Source organism: Ceratotherium simum, chromosome 34 (assembly GCF_057802395.1).
Source record: "Ceratotherium simum simum isolate JZ-2026a chromosome 34, ASM5780239v1, whole genome shotgun sequence".
Classification (NCBI taxonomy): domain Eukaryota; kingdom Metazoa; phylum Chordata; class Mammalia; order Perissodactyla; family Rhinocerotidae; genus Ceratotherium; species Ceratotherium simum.
The window spans coordinates 12,911,735-12,932,536 of record NC_141933.1 but is presented as its reverse complement, the minus strand read 5'-3'; the positions used below and the strand labels follow the sequence as shown (position 1 = coordinate 12,932,536).

The following is a 20,802-nucleotide window of genomic DNA, read 5'->3' as shown; positions in this document are numbered from 1 at the left end:
ACAACAGTGGGAATTTCCAACTTGTAACCAAGTTCTATTTGCAATAAGATCTTTAATTTCATCTCTGAGGGACCCTGCATCTCCCTTACCAATTCTCTGACACCAACACCTTCCAACACCAGATAACTCTGGGTGTCAGCGCCTTGCTGAACAACTAAAACACACTGTAATATTACTTCCTGATACTGGACAGCATTGTGATAACCATCTGGATGGGAGAAAGAACCAAAGCAGAACCATTATCTCTCAGAGCACTGCAGAGAACCCAGCAATCAGAAAAATCATCCCTGCTTTCAAGGGACATATAATATAGACCAATGGCTGTGTAAGGTAAAAACACAAGTAATTATGACATAGAATGTAGTTTTCATAAGAGAGGCAAATGTTTAAAGGATAAAAAATAAAGGCGGAGTGCTAGGAGGTGGGAGGAATAAAAAAAAGAAAAATTCCTATTGGGCAAATATTAAGTAAATAAAAGTTTAGTTAATAAACTTTTATGTAGACTTGAAGAAAGAGATCATCATTTGGAAGCAAGAAAGCCACTAGACAATGACAAGAAGTTTAATTCAGAGACAGAAATTTTAGACGTGTAATAGACCTGATAAAATATCCTCAAACATTACACAGGAAAAAAAATAATGGAACAAAGAAAGTGCTCCTGACAAATCCAAATTGTAGTAGGATTGCAACACACTCAAGCACTGAAAAGTCAATGGAGCCAAACCAGCAAAGACAAAGTGAAAGTTTACTTATTTATATACATTCAAATTCAAGTGTATTCAGGAGGAATCACACACAGAGCCACCTAAGTGAGCCCCCTGGCCACAAAAACCAGAGTAACAAACAACCCCAGACAAACCTGGGAAAAACAAGGGCCTATACACAGAAAAGGATATGAAAAATCAGGCTGTGCAACCCCAATCCAAGCCGCATCGATGCCATACATTTGCCAAGTTCTGATCCCACTCCCATGCTCACTAAAATGAAGACACACACCTCTAACCACCCATCATCCTAGACTCAAACCTCGGGCCTCACAATCATCCACAACTCAGACGCTAGGTAATTATCATTCCTGCCACCAACCATTCAAGCACTTGAGCAGAAATTCATAAGCCCACAACCAGAATCTTAAATGGATGGTGGATCTTATGTTTCCACTCCTCTCCTCTCTATAGCATTGATAAGGGGTGACTGCATAGCTTTTACTTGCATATTCTTGATGACCAAGTTCTCTATTCAAATGGTAGCCTGTTCCACTAATGAACTGCTCCAATGGTGGGAGATAGCATCTTTTTATGTTGCACCAAAATCAGCCTCTCCAAAACTACTACTACCCATTTTTTCTAATCCTATGATTCCAAACTATCTTAAAGAAAAGATAGGCAGAGGAAGAAATAGAGAAAAGAGAGAGAGAGAAGATATGAATTAACCTCAGATTCATCAATAGAGCTGCCATATTTCAGCCCTTTAGATTAGGCAAACAAATAATTACCTAACTTCAGCCCTGGGTCTCTAATGAAATAAAGCAATGGACAAGGAAATTAAAAAGTAATGAAAAACCCAACATATGAACATAAAGGTTGAATCTGGCAGGGGCAGGGGGTATAACCTCTTTGGGCAAAACTTTCTTTGATTCATCTCCCAAATGTTTACACACTCCTGGCCACCAGCTTCCTGGTGATGGCCAAGAAGTGTAACATTGATGGCCACACAGCTCCAGACCAGACTGAAAAGAGAGGATACAAGGGAACTAGACAGATGGAGGAAAAGGTGGGTTTGTAGGTAAAAGTGCTATTTCAATTTATATCCCAAAATATGGAACTCTTGAAGACCTCAAGCCTCGGGGTGTGTGTTCTACAGCACTAAAGTACATTTTTAGGTCATTTCTACTAAATCTGACACAAAACATACACGGTCCCACTAGAACCATAGTGTGCACAAATGAGGATAATATCTGGAGACTATGTACAACACTCCCAAGTGGATGGGCTTAATGATTCTTCAATCTCTCTGCATGGATGCCTCCTTCCCACCTACTCTCTCCTAAAAGTGAAGTAAAAAGGTAAAGTCCTAACAGCCCATCTTGGGAGAATTTCTAGAGCCCTGCTTGCCCTTGGGGACTCACCATCCACACCTGCTTACAGGGTGGGGGCTGCAAAGTTCTTCTAATTAAGGTAATGTGAAGTATGCCAGGCAGTCCCCTGGGGTCTTTTTCAAGAAGTGAAACCTCCTGGTAAAGCAGAAACTTTTTTGTATATCCTTCGGCTCTGGTGAGTGTGTAATAAACCAAAGTAATTGGGGCGAAGCCCAAGGTAGCAGAAGCCACTGATTTCCTGTCACCTGGTAGCTATCAGAGATCCCAGGCCCGGCCCATCTCACTCACCCGCTGTGTACTTGAGAAAGAAGCAGCAGAACTGAACACAGCAGCAGGCATCCAAATCAGCCCTTGAGCCCCAAGGCCTTGGAGACTCAGGTAAGGAATCAGTTTGCTTTGTTTAAATGACTACAAGGAGTGATGGGTGGATAAGGCATAGGATGGCTTTGGAGACTGGAGTTCCTTGACTTTAATTCCAGGACTTCCCTGGTCAGGTTTTCTGAGAGTGTTATGATTTGAGAAGGGCTGATACCAAGGCTTGCTGCTCACCCACTTCCTTAACCACTCTCTCTCTCAAGAATGACCCTGGCCAATCAACTGTGAGTCATTCCACAAAAGTAGCAGATTGCAGCATGTAGATTAAAGCATGGTTACTAACCTGCTGGGCTCAAACCTGACTTTGAGGTTATATGGCTTACAAGCTTACAAGCCATATAAACTTCGGCAAGTCACTAAACCTCTATGTTCCTCAGTTTCCTCATCTATAAAACGGGTATAGTGATAATACCCATTGCATTATGAAGGTTAAATGAGCTATAATCCCCAAGCTCTTAGAACCGCCTGGTACCAAATAACTAATCAGTCATGGCTATAATGAAAATAACTCCATTCCTCTTGTTTTAAATGCTTTTGTCTCCGAAGATTTCCCGCTAAACATAAATCCTCCCAGATGTTGTTAACCCTCACAGGCTGCTAACATTTTCTGGAGGGTACTAGTGGACACCAAATTGAGCACAATATCCTGCCTCAAATCTATCACAGAAGCCTAGAGTGAGAGTGGGCACTGGAGATGAGGAAGCTCTAATAAAAGGAAACAAAGGTGAATTTTAACCCTGTCCTAATTGTTTCCTGACACCTGTATATAATGTGATTCGCTTTCCTTGTTTCCTGTAAAATGGCTTGATCTCAGTGGTCATCGGGTGAGATAAAATTGTCACCTTTTGGTCTGACATCCCGAGCATTTGTAAACCTGCCCTGAGACAGCAGTTCAGTTTAATATTCCATTTAACGTTTTTTGAGCTCAAAGGATGGAGAACATAGGTTCCCTATGTAATCCTAGTAAAACATTCCCTTAAGGAATTTACACCCCATTAGAGAAGTTACAATATGACGTAGAAAGAAAACAGCTGGTGACAAGTAAGGAATGCAAAGAGCTGTGGGCTTTGAAGAAGTCCTGCCATCAGGTGAGGAGAGCAAGAACAGCCTCAGGTGATGTGAATGTCTTATGGGGAATCTGAAAGTCAAGAGGTGGGAGGAAGAGCCTTTCAAAGTGGAGAGGATTTAGAGAAGAAAGCGGGAGGCACGTCCAGACCAGGGGCTCCGGTGGGGAACAGTTGGACGTGAGCTTCCGAAGTTATGTGGAGCTGAACTGTGAAGGGCGGGAGGAGCCAGGTGAAGGGCTTCTCCAAAAGGCAAGGACGGATCAGAGAAAGTTGAACCTCACGAGGAGCACGACTTAAGCAGTGATTTAGGGAGTCTGATCTAGCAGCCTTGTGGAGGATGGATTAGAAAAGAGAAAGACTGAAGGCAGAAAAGCAAGATTTTTGTGCTTAAACCAGGAGAGGAAATGAGAGTCAAACTCATCGGGTGACACTGAAAGTAGAAAAAAGGTCCATATGCAAGACAAGATATATTACAAGGAAGAAACGACATGACTTCGCCATTGACTGAATGTAGGAGATAAAGGAACTGGAGTGAAATACAGTTCCAACTTTTTCAGCCTGGGTGAGAGGGGAAACAGAAATAAAGCAATCTGAGGGATGAGGCCTGAGGAAAGGCACTGACTTTGCTGTACAGTCCTTAAAGAGAGCAGTTTCAGTTGAGTGGCTCTGGCAGAACAGTTGAAGCATTGAGGAGTGAGCGGGTGGTGAGGACGTGGAAGAGGAGAGTGGAAAGATCAATCAGCTTTTTTTTTTTTTAATTTTTTAAAATTATTTTATTGAAATCATAAGTTTATAACATTGTGTAATTTCGGGTGTACATTATTATTTATCAATTTCTGTACAGACTTCATCGTATTCACCACCAGTGGTCTAATTTTTATCCATCACCATACATATGTGCCCCGTGACCCCTTTTGCCCACCACCCCCAGCCACCTTCCCCTCTGGTAACCACTAATCTGTTCTCTTTATCCATGTGTTTATCTTCCACATGTGAGTGAAATCGTGCAGTATTTGTCCTTCTCTGTCTGGCTTATTTTGCTTAGCATCATACTTCAAGGTCCATCCATGTTGTTGCAAATGGGATGATTTTGTCTCTTTTTTATGGCTGAGTAGTATTTGATCAGCTTTTAAGAAGCTGTGGCTAAAGGAGAGGAGAGACTGGGCAGTGGCCGGGGACGCTGCTAGACTGGAAGGGGCTTTGGGATTGGGGACATTGCAGCACGTTTTAATCATAAAAAAAGGTCCAGTAATAACAATTGTTCTTTGAGTGTTTAGTACTTTATACATTGCAAATTATCTCATGTTCTCAAAACAATACTTTGAATAGAGAGATCACAAAAGGAGCAAGCAACAGAGCTGGGACCAGCCCCTTCTGCTCCACACTGCCATAAATAAAAGTGAGAGACTGAAGATGCAAGTCCTTCAATTTCTTTGAAGGACTGAGGTCTTAGAGGAAAGAGATGGGCTAAGGAGCATAGGCAGAGGGAAAGGAAGTAAGAACATTCTCCCTCCGAGATAAATGTGCAAGGGGCCCGAAAAGATAAAAATGCAAAACTATTTTGAGTGGGAAAGGAGGAAGCTGAGGTAACAAAAGCTAAGTAGCGTCGAACTTCTCAGCAAATGATGGAATTATTGGACCTAAAAATCATTACTCAAACCAAAACCCATAAAAGGTGTGAGCTCTTCTTCAGGGGATGGACACAGAAACTGTGGTGCCTTTTAAAAAAACAAAAAAGATTTGCAGAAGTTGCTGTAATTAAATGGAGCAGTGTCTGATAAACTGAGTCCTGATTTCAATATAGCTTAGTGGAAATAAAATCCTATTACTATCACATTTTGCCCAATATGGTCAGTACGCCTACTAATGTACCAACAAGTCTTTGAGCATAATTGTGTGTTGGACACTAAGTCAATGTGAACATTCTTTTTTAATTTTTAATGATAGGCAAAGATGCAGGAATCTATCCTATACTTAGGAGTATGTGGTCTAGTTTTATATATTCCCGTAGAATGAAATTTTTCATTACCCAGTCAGTCTACAATGCCCTAGCATTAAAAAAAATATTTTAGACACACTACTTCCATAAAAAATGCAAGTAGCATATAGAAACAGGTATGTTTCTGTTTAAAAAGAACTACTTTACAGTAATATTTGTTGAAGGCTTTGTAGAAATATAGTTTCCAAAATGAGGCATCATGTTACTAGAGAAGTAAAATATTTCCCCCCAATGGTCATTACTGCCATTAGTCATTACAGACACAGCCTCAGTAGAACCTGCTTATTAAAAGGTTTATCTCATCAATAATACAGACACAGCCTTAAGCAGTTGATGAGGGAGAAATTAAAACAACGGTAGTCCAAACATCTCCTTCTGACCAGATTATTGACGACCTTTACTCTTTAGTGAGTGCCCTCACTAAAATGAGCCCTTTGGAGAGCAGTGTCATTCCACACTTACCATGGGAAAGTTAATTAACCTCTCTGAACCTCCATATCCACATCTTTACAAACAACAAAATGCCTACTTAATGAGGAAGCTGTGGGAAGAGTTGGAACTAGATACACAATATCCCTGGCCCATAGTAGGTGCTCAGTAACACCTATACTCAGCTGGTCTAGCCTGTGGTGCAGCAGAAAGAGCACCAGCCTTAGAGCCCTGGTGACTGCCTTCTGGTTTGGCTCTGTCACGAAGTGCGAGGGCTTTAACAAGGCATGTCCCATCCCTGGGCCGCAGTTTCCTCATTTATCAGATGAACACAATGGTTTCTGAGGTTCTGACTAGCTCCAAAAATCCTGCCTGGTGACCAGAATCCATTTGTAAACTCCTTAGTGGGCAGTATTAATATATTCCTTTTTGGGGGCCGGCCCGGCCCGGTGACGCAAGCCGTTAGGTGCACGCGCTCTGCTGCGGCGGCCCGGGGTTCGCCGGTTCGGATCCCGGGCGTGCACCGACGCACCGCTTAGAAAGCCATGCTGTGGCGGCGTCCCATGTAAAGTGGAGGAAGATGGGCACGGATGTTAGCCCAAGGCCAGTCTTCCTCTGCAAAAAAAGAGGAGGATTGGCAGATGTTAGCACAGGGCTGATCCTCACACACACACACACTATATATATATATATATATATATATATTATATATATATATATATATATATATATTCCATTTTGTTGGGGGTCTTGTGGGGTGGTCTGTGGTGCAAAGCAGATCCCCGAGACCACATGACACCTGATAATCTAGAGCTGGGGCAAAATCAATTGTGAAGCACCCAGTGAAAGCTTCCTCTCTTCCCTTCAGCCTGTGGCCCAGACAGACCTTCTGTTTGCAACTGAATATAGCACATCTATTTGAAGGAGTAGGAAGAGGTTCATAAGTGAAAGGCTGAATTCCTATTCCCCACTGGGGACAAAGCAGCCTGATACTATGGATACCTCGCTGTATAGGACCAAATCCTCATCTTAAATCTCTAATAGTCATGTAACTTTGAAGAAGTTACCTAACTTTTCTGTGCCCTTGTTACCTTTTCTACAAAATAGGGCCAACAATTCATCCCTTGTCTACTCTACGAGGCTCAAATGATATGCCAGATGTGAAATCTCTTTGTAACTACCAAGTGGGTACAAATGTGAGGCCTGGGAGACTCCCAGACACCTGTCTTATAGCATACTTGCAAGTGCTCAGGTCTGTGTGACTTCAGTAAGATAAGTGAGCTGGACAGACAGTCCTGGTCTCCAAATCCCCTTATATGAATGACTTGAAGTCAATAAAGACAAGATCAAAGATGTGTCCCTACAGAGAGATTTCCAGGGCCCAGGAAAGACCCAATAGAATTCATGGAAGTAATTGACATGAACAAATGAATACCAAAAGGAAGCACGAGATGAAGAAGGTTGAACAGTCTTAAAATGTTAGAGCTGGAAAGGACCTTGGTAATAATCACTGTCTAACTGCAGAAATTAATAAATCATGAATTCTAAGAACAAACAGCATTTACTACTTTCTTCCTATGTACTAGGCACTTTCACATGTTAACTTATTTCTCACAGCATATCTGTGAAAGGGGTATTGTTCTCATTTTTCAGATGGAAAAAAACAGAAACTAACGTTCATACAGGTAATAATACTAAGAATGAGAATAGCAACAAACAGTATGGTGATTCCTCAAAAAAAATTAAAAATAGAACTACCATATGATCCAGCTATTCCACTTCTGGGTATTTATCTAAAGAACGTGAAAACACTAATTCAAAAAGATATGTGTACCCCTATGTTCACTGCAGCATTATTTACAACAGCCAGGACCTAGAAACGACATAAGCGCCCATTGATGGATGAATGGATAAAGAATATGTGGTGTATATACACAATGGAATACTACTTAGCTATAAAAAAAGATGAAATCTTGCCATCTGTGACAACATGAATGGACCTTGGGGGTATTATGCTAAGCAAAATAAGTCATATGGAGAATGACAAATACTGTATGATTTCACTCATGTGGAAGATAAAACAACAACAACAAACAAACACATGAATACAGAGAACAGATTGGTGGTTACCAGAGGGGAAGGGGTGTGAGGGGTAGGTAGGTGAAAGGGGTAAAGGGGCACACGTGTACGGTGATGGATGGAAACTAGGCTTTTGGTGGTGAACATGATGCAGTCTACACCGAAGTCAAAATATAAGGATGTACACCTAAAATTTATATAATGTTATAAACCAATGTAGCCTTAATTAAAAAAAAAGAACAAAGAACTATGATTAAAAAAAGAATAGCAACAAAAACAGGTAATAATTATTCAGATATGGGTGCTAATTTACATACATTTATTTCTTCATTAACATTTATTAAGAAACTACTAAATCCAGGCATAATTTTAGACTCTGAACAAGAGAGAACAGGTCTCTGCTTTGATGGGATTTATGTTCTGGTGGGCAAAGAGACAACAAACCAGCAGGCAAATAATCAAGGTAATTGCCCACAGTGATAAGTGCCATCAGGCAAATAAAATGGGGTGTTGTGAGAGAGAGTAACTTAGAGGATGCACTGTGGATTGAGGGTTCAGGGAAGGCTTCTATGAGGAGCTGACATCTGAGCTACACCTGAATGAAAAGACACCAGCCAGGCACAGACCATCAACCCATTTAAGTCTTACAGCAACCCTACGAGACAAGAAATATTATTGTTCCCATTTTACAGCTGAAGAACTTGAGGCCCAGAGAATTTAAAGAACTTGCCTGAAGTTTCACAGCAAATAGAAGAATCATGATATAAACGTAGGCAATCGGACTCAGGAGGCCATGGTCTTACACACAACCTTAGAGAGGCTCCTTGAAGGGATTTATTCAAGGTCACAGAGTTAGAGGTAGAGGAAAGACTAGAATCAGCCTCTCCTAATGCCAAGGACAATCTTTACCATAATCTGTCATGGGCCTCTGGCCCATCACAATGGACAAAAGCAGATAAGCAAAGAGACAAGGACAAGTCAATACAAAATACATTTTCCAGTATTAAAGCATAAGAAAAGCATCTAGGGATGAGAGACAAATAGGACATGCAGATACATGAGCATGGTGCTCTCTACAAAGATAAAGTATTCTCCAAACATGGCCATCAAGAATACCAGCAAGGACCCCTGGGCCTATATGTTCTTGCCTGAGATGCCCCCTCTGGATCTGGTCTCAGAACGTGGCAGTAGGCATGGCCTCAGAGCCAAAACCACTAGGAAGAGGCCATGTCTACCCTCAATGACAGCCATGGAGAGAATACAGAGAAAAGTATTCAGATGCATGGCACAAGATAAAAGACTGCTGAAAATCCTGTTCTTTCTTTCCTCATTTTATCATTTGTTTTATTTTTAGGAGTTTTGAGAGAGAAATGACAACACCCAGAAATTCAATGAGTGGAGCTTTCCCAGCAGAGACTGTGAAAGGCCCTGTTGCCATGCATCCTACTCAAAAAGGACTTCCTAGGAGGATGCCTTCTGTGGTGGGCCCGACGCAAAGCTTCTTCATGAGGGAATCTAAGGCTTTGGGGGTGAGTCAGCTGTCCTTCATTCCATATCCTAGGGAGTCTCTGGCCTACACAAGCAGATGCTGTAGGTGAGGTACAGAATTCAATCCAACCTGGCGGTATTTGATCCAACCTGAGGTGTCCTTTATGGCTGACACAGTGGGCTGAATCAGGATGTATCAGAGAAGTTATCAAGGTGATCTTCTGCCCCCTTTTGATTTTGAGGTTTGCATATTTAGGGCTCTCTCCTGCCAGTTCATTGCCAGCATCCCAGGTATATCTGCCTTGGAAATGCCCCAGGTGGTGGGGAAAATGGATCTGAACAAGACGAAGGTCCTGGTACCTCCACCACTTCCTTTGGGTATTTTACACAGCCCAGGTCAGGAGTCAGGGCTTCCAGCCTTACCTTTGCTTTCTGACTTGACGATTTCAGTTCATCCATCAGTGATGATTTTCAGTTCAGTGCCCCTGTTCTCTCCCCAGGCTGTCCAGATTATGAATGGGCTCTTCCACATTGCCCTAGGCGGCCTGCTGATGACCCACTTGAAGGTCCATGCACCCATTTGTATAACTGTGTGGTACCCTCTCTGGGGCGGCATTATGGTAAGTAAAAACTAACAGTCCTTTGGGGAGTGATGCAGACAAAAATGTTAAATAGCTCCACAGGGGGCCAGCCCCGTGGCTTAGCAGTTAAGTGCGTGCGCTCAGCTACTGGCAGCCTGGGTTCGGATCCGGGCGCGCACCGACGCACCACTTCTCCGGCCATGCTGAGGCCGCGTCCCACATACAGCAACTAGAAGGATGTGCAACTGTGACGTACAACTATCTAATGGGGCTTTGGGGAAAAAAAAAAGGAGGAGGATTGGCAATAGATGTTAGCTCAGAGCCAGTCTTCCTCAGCAAAAAGAGGAGGATTAGCATGGATGTTAGCTCAGGGCTGATCTTCCTCCCAAAAAAAAAAAAAAAAACTGCTCCACAGGAATATACCAGATTATTTATGTGTTGAGGAAAGTATATGGGTAGGAAATAGGTTATCAGGTTAAAGTAATTTAGTGGAAAGAGAGGTTGACTAAATTGAGCGTGAATCCCATGGTTGAGAGTCAGTGGTCAAGCTTCATGTGAATTCAGAAAAAGATGCCCTACATGGATCTACACGGGGAAGAAAGGTTGTTCAAAGCAGTATCTCTCCAAAGACAATCTGTGTGTGTGTGGGGTGGGGGAGGGCACAAGACATCTGGACTGTATAGCATGGTGTATCAGAAAGCAAGAGGGAGCAGGAGCATCCCACTTCCTCCCACCTGGTCCTTCTTCCCTACAATTCTATTTAGTTACTATCATACATGGTGAAATTAGTCCCATCCCAAATAAATCTCCTTTCACTTATCAATAGAGCAGCACTTCTGATGGCTGTTTTGTGTACATATTTCCAAGCTTGTGACCCTGTCTGGGTGTGGTATGGGGCAGTGATGTTTATATCACCATTACACTTTCATAGTTGCTAACACAAAGACGAGCCCAGGACTGAAATTTTCAAAACAAGGAGAGAGAGATTAGAATAAGAGTTTCCCCCAGTTTACAGCTTGAACAGTAGGAAAGGAAGATGAGAAATAATCATCATCACTTCCTGTAGCAGCCAACATTTTAATGCAGTGCCTATGACATTCAAGCCAAGTATTTCCTTCTACATCAACTCACTCTGCATTGACATCAAAGCCATTTAAATCACTGTGAACTCCTAAGAGCAATTCCACAAATTGAAAAAAAAAAAAAAGAGGAACTAAAAATAAAACTTGTAAATTCACAGTGTGAGTATTAACTGACATGGAAATCTGAGTTCTGCCTCTTTGGTCTTATTATATTCCTAGCCACAGGTCCCCAATTGGTTGAATAAAAGGCATGGATTGAACGTAGTTGAGTCTGAATAAAGGGGAAACGTGACTGCTGAAAAATGACTGAATCTGATAAAAATGGTTGGATAGTTTAGTGAAAGCGGCTGAAAGTATGGATAGCTTTTTTACAACCAGTTCTCAATGTTAAAAAGTGATCTCCTTCTCTCCCTCCCTCCCTCTCTGCTGCTTCTTCCATCTCTCCCATGCCCTTCCCCACCCACCACCTCTCTTTTTACAGTTCATCATTTCTGGATCGCTCCTGGCAGCAGCAGAGAAAAACCCCAGGAACAGTTTGGCAAGTAATCGTATGTTCTTCTTTCCCATGCATCAGAGAAATATCTATTTTTTCAGTTAAAAACAAGGTCCCTTAAAGACCTTTGGAATCACAGTAGCATTGAGTTCTCTCTAAACCCTAAAAAGCAAAAGATCCTCTATAATGCTGTTGTGATTTTATTCATGAAAAACTATCTGAAATATGTCCATGGAAACAGAATTAAAGGCAGATCGATGAAGAGCATGCTTCTGGTCTTATGAATGTTAAACGTTGCGTGAGACTAATAGATCTCTTTGAAAACTGTGTCATTTCTCTCAGACCACCATTTAGGAAAACTGTCGAATCAAGGCCATGATTGACTCAAGTCCTAGTTGACCTTGAGCTATAACCTTGAGCAAGTCAGTTTATCTCCATATACCTCTGCGTTTTCACCTATAAAATGGAGATAGCAGTCCTTTCTATCATTTGAAATGTTCGAGAGGATGAAATAGAGTAATGTATATGGAAGTGCTGCAGAGGCTATACAGAGCTACAGAGGGGTCTTGTTCATACAACCCCTAGGGATGCATTTACACCCAGGAAGAGCTCCCAATTCTGTACAGATCAAGAGCTTACCAGCAAGTTTCCTCCTCCAACTTTTTTATACTTACTAAGCTATTACTAATTTGAGTCACTTCCAAAGGAAGCGAGGGGACTGAGTGGATTGAGATGGCTCCTCTCTAGAGGTGGTCTGACAAGCTCGGTTTGGGAGGAACAAAAACTGTTTACGAAGATCAAGTTGTTTTATTCTCCAAATGCAGCTAGTCCTACTGACTTGCCATTTATAGGTCATATAGCCAGGGATGAAATATATGTTTGTCCTAAAATAATCATCAATAATCCCATACCATTATGATACTTGTCACACATATTTTCCTGTTTCTATCTTTTATCATCCCTGCAAGGTAGAACATTCACAGTGACATCCTCTTACCTATGCTACCCAGAGACAACACCCCTAATTGTATTTTGAAAGATGGTTGACTGGGGCTGACTGCAACCTATGTCAACAGGTGGTGGTGTTGTTCTTGCTGCTGTTTCCACTTGATGGCACAGACCTAGAGGTTTCTATCTGCTCTTTCCCTTCCTATATACACAATACCATCCTGCTTCATTGCGGTGGAAGAACCTCCTTCTCTATCTTCTCTCTAACTTCTTATGCAGACAGATATCTGAATACTATTTATCTTCATTTACTCAACTAATATTTATTGAATGCCTACTAGGATGGTGGCAGTGGCAGTGAAAAGAAGAGCGAGGATACAAGATATAGAATTAAGGATCACTCCTAGAATTTTTTCTTGATGAACTAACTGGACGTGATAGTATAAAAGGAGATGGGGATGCCCGAGAAAGAAACAGGAATGAGAGATGAAGGTTTTTACTTTATAGTAACAAAGAGACTAAAAATAACTGAGAGAAGAATTTTAGTATGGTGTAGGTGTAGGACCTTTGTGAATCAGGGGAATGGGGTCTGAAATCCCTTCCTAGCTTATATTCTTCAAATGTAAATCAAACCCAATTAATAAATCTTTATGTCTCCATTTCAGGTCAAAGCAAAAATGATAATGAACTCACTGAGCCTCTTTGCTGCCATTTCTGGAATAATTTTATTGATCATGGACATATTTAATATTACAGTTTCCCATTTTTTTAAAATGGAGAGTCTGAATCTTATTAAAGTTCCCACGCCATATATGAACATACACAACTGTGAACCAGTAAACCCCTCTGAGAAAAACTCTCTATCTAATCAATATTGTGACAGCATACGATCTGTGTTCTTGGTAAGTGGGAAATTGGGTTTCTTTTCAGGGAGGAAGTACGGCATTTTTATTATGAACATCAACTCTGGATCTAGACTGTCTGTGTCTGCTACTTATTGCTTATGTGGCTTTGGGCAAGACTTTTAACCTCACTATGCCTCAATTTCTTCAACCGTAAAATGGGGAAGGTAACAGTACCTATCTCGTAGGGCTGTTTTGAGGGATAAATGAGTTAATATATGCAAAGCACTTAGAACAGTGTTTGGTACAGAGAAAGTGCTATATAAGTGTTTGCTTTAATGTTTATTATTATTATTATTAATGGTATTAATATTTATTATTATTATTAAGATGAACTTTGAAGAAATACCTAAGTTGTTATGAACGTCTTTTGCCTCAAGGAGTTTTTAGTGTAGAGTTTAAGGGAAAAAAATGTGTCTCCCAAGTGTGGAGAGGTTTCCTTGGTTGTGACAGCACACCACCCAAAGCTGGATGCAACTTAATGTGGGACTCAGTAACTATTTTTTCCTACGTAGAATTGATTCTTCAACTATTTATTACTGTCTTACTTTCTATTAGCAACAAGCATTAATTACTGTTGTGTGCCAGGAGGTGTGCTAAGGGTTTGGGTTATAAACATACCAGTAGTTCTTACAGTTAGACATTACTCACTGGAAGAATTGACCTTTCAATCGTTTAATTTTAGCCAACAGTCATTTACTGAGCACCAACCATATTCTCTAAGCCATTCTTACATTTTCACCCTCATTTTTCTGTTGTTCTTCAGGGCATTTTTGCAGTGATGCTGATCTTCGCCTTCTTCCAGAAACTTGTGACAGCTGGCGTTGTTGAGAATGAATGGAAAAAACTGTGCTCCAGACCCAAAGCTGTAAGTAGTAGCCACTTTCTCCACACCTCCCTCTAGGAAAATCATGTCTACAAAGGATCATTTATAGAGAATGTAATCTGATGAGACTTTGAAACTGGGAGCTTCATGAAAAATCTTGTTAGCATATTTCTAGAAAGCAGAAAACATCAATAATGGGGGAAAATGTCTTGAAATTTGAAATAACTCTAAAAGTTAGAGAGAGGATACAGTTCTATAATATGTGCACCCTCTTACTAACGTTGAGTTCTGCTTGCCTTCAGGCATCTATCTTGATTTCATACCGTACTCAATGTGTAAAAGCAGGATGGCTGAAGGCTGATTAAAGCCACTCCATCTCATTCTTCCATCTCATTTCTCAGTATTCCCTTCCCCGCTAACTTTCCATCTAATCTCTCTTCCAAAACAATAGGCTCACAGAGGCTCCACAATTGGGAGATATGAATATCCCAGTGCTAGAGCTATTACCAACTGCTTCAGAACCACAGAATGTTAGATTCAGAATAAAATTTAGATATCATCACTAATTCCTTCATTTTGCAGATGAGGAAAATAGGATTAGAGGGAAAATTACTTTCCCAATTATATCCAATAAAGGCAAATCAAAACTAGAATCTAAATTCCTCTATTACTGCAGTGTTCTTTCCCAAGTACCGCATGATCATTCCAGGCAAAGTGGCAAATATCTGCTGGCCTTGAAGATGAGTTCTGATAAGTGATTTGATAAGGATTTGAGCACTTGGGAAATCAATCCTGGTATTTGGAGGCATATAGGAAATAACATAAGTAGCATAAAAACTAGGAGATATTTGATAAATATTTGTAGAGATTGTTGAGAAATGTGCCAATGGTGAAGGTCGAGAAAAGTTTGTTTAATTTTGTGTTCTAGAATGTAGTTCTCCTGTCAGCTGAAGAAAAAAAGGAACCGGCAATAGAAATAAAAGAAGAAGTGGTTGAGATGACTGAAGTATCTTCCCAACCAAAGAATGAAGAAGACATTGAAATTATTCCGGTCCAAGAGGAAGAAGAAGAAGCAGCAGAAGTAAACTTTCCAGAACCTCCCCAAGATCAGGAATCCTCACCAATAGAAAATGATAGCATCCCTTAAACTAGTTTTTCTGTTTTCTGCTTCCTTTTTTTTTTAAGCATTAGTGTTCATAGCTTCCAAGAGACATATCTACCCCCCTTTCTTGAGGCACTCTGCATGTATTCTCCACCTCTCTCTCTGATCTTTGCATGGGCTTGCCACAGCTCCCTCTCCCTTGTTCAGAGAATACAGCCACTGCAGCAGATTTTGTCCTCATGTTTCTTGTTTGCAGCACCTTTCTTACGTTAAACAAAAGCAGAAGAAATGCTGCAGAATGTGATTTCTCACTAGCCTTTTCCTTGGAGAAGGCTTTGTAGTAATAGCAATAGTAGTAGTTTTTTTCATTTCTTCCCTCTGCAACAGGGAGACTGCACCTTTTGAAAAAGATAAATGACTGCTCCACGCCATCCCTAAACTATCTGTAATTCCTTCCACATCTACATTTTTGGTGGAGTCCCTTTTGCACCATTGTTTTAAGGAAAGTAAATAATAATAATAATGAGGTGCAATAAAGAACCTATTCCATCTGTCTTTCTATGGGGCTGACACCACGGCATATTCTTAGAGCCTCCACATCCCATCAGGGAAGCTCTAAGTGGCCAATACTCAACCCTTTCTTTGTACAAACAGCACAGCTTATCCATGGACATGTCTCTATCTGTCTTAACTTCCCTAACTCCTGCTCTAGGCTCTTAAGTCTACCTACTTTTAGCCTTTAGGCAAAAGAATAAAGAATGAAAGAAAAATGCCGTAATGAGTACCTAAATCTCAAATGATAATCAACATTTGTATTTATAGAATATTTTCCAGTTCACAAAGTATTTTATCAAATAATTGCATTTGATCTTCCATGATCAGGAAAAAAATCCCTATCCCTCTTTTACAAATGATTCAGAGTCTAAGTAACTTGTAAATAAATAAAGGTAATTTGTCAATGGTCACAGCTAGTAATTTTGAGAGCCTTATTTCATACCTAGATCTTCTTACTGTTTTAAAATCAGTAATGTTTGAAATAATCAAATTGCCTATCCAAATTGCCTACATAAACTACTAGAGCCAAGTCAACAGGTTCTATTGAGCGCCTGTTCTCTGACCAGCAAGAAACAGGTGTTGAGAGAGACACAAAAGAGTCAGAAATCAGGTTAGACATTCACAACATTTGGAAAACTACTTACATCATTAATATATAATTAGCTGTTAGCCTATGTAATACAGACACCAAGTGCCACAGACATTCTCAGAACGAAGATCATGCTTGAAAATAACATAATTAGTTACAATGCCAAATTTCAGGCAATAGCTACTCTGCTTCTCGATTCCTGTTAACCTAGGAAGATGTCACTCTAATCCATCAACCACATTTGAGCCTTTTCTACTTGTTGAGTGCTGTCAGATTCTGGCGGGTATTTGGGCAATGTAATTTCCACTCCCTGTGATATTTCTACTTCGTTAGGGACCACCAATGGAAGATATTTCCTGTGATTAGAAAAAAAGGAGGTAAGACATTTCTCTCTCTATGTAAAGTCCTCAAAATTAGCTTTAAATGAATAAAACTATGTTTGTGATCTTGTCTGCAACAGATGATTTCCAATGTGATATTTCCCCAGTCTTCTGTGCTCTTGTCACATCAGACCGAGGGAGGCTCCTGTAGCCCTAAATTCATATTCACATAACCCCAATCTGGGTTTGAACCGTGAAATGTGAGGATATCGACTATTCACAGCAGTATATTCTTACACACACACACCCAAGGGAAATTTTCATGGAATAGGTCATTAATAACGTACCCCTCCCTCTCAGCACTCCAGAACGTGACTGAAACACGTGGCAGGCACTCCTGCCTTGAACTAGAGGAAAGGGAAGAGAGTGTGGCAATGGTAGACTCAAGGAAAAAATTTAACGAGAAAACATTCAAGAGAGACAAGATCTTATTTCTATCTTATTTTCTCCACTTCTGAAATATATATGACGAACCCTTTCCAAACCCATGGTTTCCTTAAGAATTTTATTTTATTCATTTATATGATCTCAAATAATTAGTTTTTACTGACCTCACATAACTCATAATATGAAACACCGTTAAGGTCTACTGTTAAAGAAGCATGAAAATCCTTGCCACAACTTTCTCCCCAATTATTCCTTTGGCAATCTGTTCATGGTAGGGTGACTGACCGTCCCAGTTTGTCCAGAAATGAGGGATTTCCTGAGATGTAGGAAAAACCCAGATAGTCAGAGGCAAACCAGGATGCTTGATTGCCCTAGTTCATAGTAATTTACATAATTTTACCCCGTTGCAATCACTGCATAATATAATCTGCTTTTTGCACTTAACATTGTACCATAAATATTTTTCCTTATTGGTATATAATTTTCATAAGTATTATTTTTAGTTGCAACTTAGCACTTCATTGAATCAGTAGAGAATAATTCACCATTTCTCTATAATTGGGTACTTAGGGTATTTCCAATTTTTTTCTTTGTTTGTTTGCAAATTGCTTTTGGAGCTGCTGAAACCACGAGCAAGATACATATTTCCTCTTCTCCTTATTTAAAATGTTGCTTCACACTTCAAGTTTTGTCTAAGTCTGTCAGTAGGAAGTAATGGCACCTATTAAAAACCAAGAAATTAATTTTTATTACACTTTGACAACAGAATAGTCAAAGCTCCAATACACAGAAATAGTAGCTTCGGATTGATTTAGCATGTTCATTTACGGATTTTATTTATTTTAAATTCTTGGTATATAACCCAAAACACTGATGGGGAGGGTTCATATCAGAAATTTTCCTAAGTTAAGTCTGCGATCCTTAAAGGAGTTTCCTTTAACTCAAAACCTGGTTGTGTATTCTGAGCTAAAGAGGACCAAGCAATATAAAATGAATATGGTAGAATCATATGGTGGCAAAATCAAAACTAATTTAGGATTATCCTATGGAGTCATATTTGCCCCTCACTCACCTCTTCCCTTGGTGACTTGCTGTAAGAAAATTACTTTTACCTAGTAAGCATTCTGCTGCAAAAGAGAACCAAAATCCAAAAGTAAGACACAAACTAATCATTGGGAAATCATTCATCCATTCAATCAAAAATATTTATTGATCCCAGCCTACTGGCGAGCAAAACCAAGCCAGAGTCCCTTCCTCTTAGAACTTGCTATCTGGTTGGAGAGAGAGAAATTAGTAAAATATCCATCAGGCACCTACTATGGGTAAGGCTTACTGTTAAGTACACAGGAGTGTACCTAAAGATAAGAGAAGCCCACTGTCCTCAAAAATCTTAGTGCCTAACTAGAGATGATAAAAAACATATGTGTTAAAAGATAATCAGTGGGGTCCAAGAAAATTCAATGGGAAAATAATCTTTTCAACAAATTGTGGTGGGAAAACTGGATAGCCACAGGCAAAAGAATCAAATGGGACACCTACCTCACACTATATACAAAAATTAACTCAAAATGGATCAGAGGCCTAAATGTAAGAGCTAAAACTATAAAATTCTTGGAAGAAAACATAAGTGTAAACTTCATAACCCCGGATTATACATTAATTTCTTAGGAATGACACCAAAACCACAAAGAAACAGAAAAAAATAAATTGGACATCATCAAAATTAAAAACTTTTGTGCCTCAAAGGGCACTATAAAGAAAATGAAAATATAACCCACAGAAGGGGAGAAATTATTGCAAATCGTATATCAGATAAGAGTCCGGTATCCAGAATGTATAAACAAAGCTTACACTCAACAATACAAAGACAAATAACCCAATTTTAAAAATTGGCAAAGTTTAAATATATATTTCTCTAAGGAAAATATACAAATTGTCAATAAGCACATGAAAAGATGCTCAACGTCATTAGTCACTAGGGAAATGCAAATCAAAACCACAATGAGATACTACATCACACCCACGGGGATGGCTATAATCAAAAAGAAAGTAACCAGAGTTGATGAGGATTTGGAGAAACTGAAACTCGCATATATTGCTAGTGGTGATGTAAAATGGTGTTGCTTCTTTAAAAAATTGTTTGGCAGTTCCTCAGAAAGCTAAATGTAAAGTTACTCTAAGACCCAGTAGTCCACTACCAGGTATATGCCCAAGAGAATTAAAAATGTATGATCACACAGAAACCTGTATACAAATGTTCATAGGAGCATTATTCACAATAGCCAAAAACTGGAAACAACCCAAATGTCTATCAACTGATGAACAGATAAAGAAAATGTGGTATACCAATATAATGAGACATTGTTCAGCCATCAAAAGGAATGATACACTGGTACTTGCCACAATATGGATGAACCTTGAAAACATCATGTTAAGTACAAGAAGCCAGATACAAGAAGCCACATAATGTATGATTCCACTTATATGAAATGCCCATGATAGGCAAATCCATAGAGACAGAAAGTAGATTCGTGGTCTCCAGAGGCTGGTGGGGAGGGGTGAGGGGGAGAGAACGGAGGGTGATAGCTAATTAATTCAGGTTTCCTTTAGGAGTGATGAAGAGATTCTAGAATTATATAGTGGTGATCCACAGCAGTGCAACTTTGTGAATATAGAATACGTTTTATGGTATGTGAATTACATTCCAATAAAAATAATTTAAAAAGAGATAACCAGTGATATAAGACAGCCAGGAAGGACTAAATCACAGTAAAATGCCCTAGTGACTAGCACAAAATAAGTGCTCAATAACATTACAAGATAGGAGTGAGCTGAATGAAAGCCAGAGTATCACAAGAAAATCTCATGGAATAGGAGGGATTTGAGGTGAATCTTAGAGAAGAGGTAGAGATTATATAGAAAGAGAAAAAGGAGAGAGTACGGGAAGCCATAGCTATACGGGATGAAAGCAACAACTTTCCAGTTGTGTTCAGGGGCAATGACAGAACCACCTAGATGGATGATGGTTAAATCAAGGTGTAATTAGACTTCAGGCAGTAGAGAAAGGCTGGGACCACACTATGCAGGGTCTTAAATGCCCACAGCATCTGGACTTTAATTCATAAGCATTAGGGAATCATTGCAGATGTCTGAATAGAGAAGTAAGAAATTATAATTAATAGTTTATAAGTGAGACAGCAGGAGTAAACAAGAAACTAGACCTGAATTAAAGACTAGAAAGAAGGGGGGGTATATTTTAGAGATATTTTGGGGTAGACAGGACTTAACGGAGGTGAAGGACTTTATTAGATATAAAGAAAAAGAGGAAGAAATCAAAGACATCTCTCAGCTTTGAGTTTGGATGATGGGGGGTAGGAAGGACGTCAGATGGTGGAGATGCTAAGGGAGAGACACGGGAAGCT

The 20,802-nt window shown here is 40.0% G+C and overlaps 1 protein-coding gene across 1 annotated transcript; it reads left to right on the top strand.

Moving 5' to 3' along the window:
• The first annotated feature begins 2,299 nt into the window (after positions 1–2,299).
• Positions 2,300–16,515, top strand: MS4A1 (membrane spanning 4-domains A1). Its single transcript, XM_004437431.3, has 7 exons — positions 2,300–2,476; positions 9,402–9,576; positions 10,036–10,155; positions 11,680–11,736; positions 13,305–13,541; positions 14,308–14,409; positions 15,296–16,515. Exons 2-7 carry the CDS (start codon positions 9,418–9,420, stop codon positions 15,512–15,514), a joined length of 894 nt encoding a protein of 297 aa, XP_004437488.1. The 5' UTR covers positions 2,300–2,476; positions 9,402–9,417; the 3' UTR covers positions 15,515–16,515.
• The last annotated feature ends 4,287 nt before the right edge of the window (positions 16,516–20,802 follow it).

What these genes read in the sequence shown, in the direction of transcription:
- MS4A1 (XM_004437431.3), top strand. Translation starts at nt 9,418, where the DNA reads ATGACAACACCCAGAAATTCAATGAGTGGAGCTTTCCCAGCAGAGACT. An exon ending in GCATACGATCTGTGTTCTTG is followed by an intron (nt 13,542 to 14,307) that starts GTAAGTGGGAAA and finishes GTTGTTCTTCAG; the next exon opens with GGCATTTTTGCAGTGATGCT. An exon ending in TGTGCTCCAGACCCAAAGCT is followed by an intron (nt 14,410 to 15,295) that starts GTAAGTAGTAGC and finishes TTTGTGTTCTAG; the next exon opens with AATGTAGTTCTCCTGTCAGC.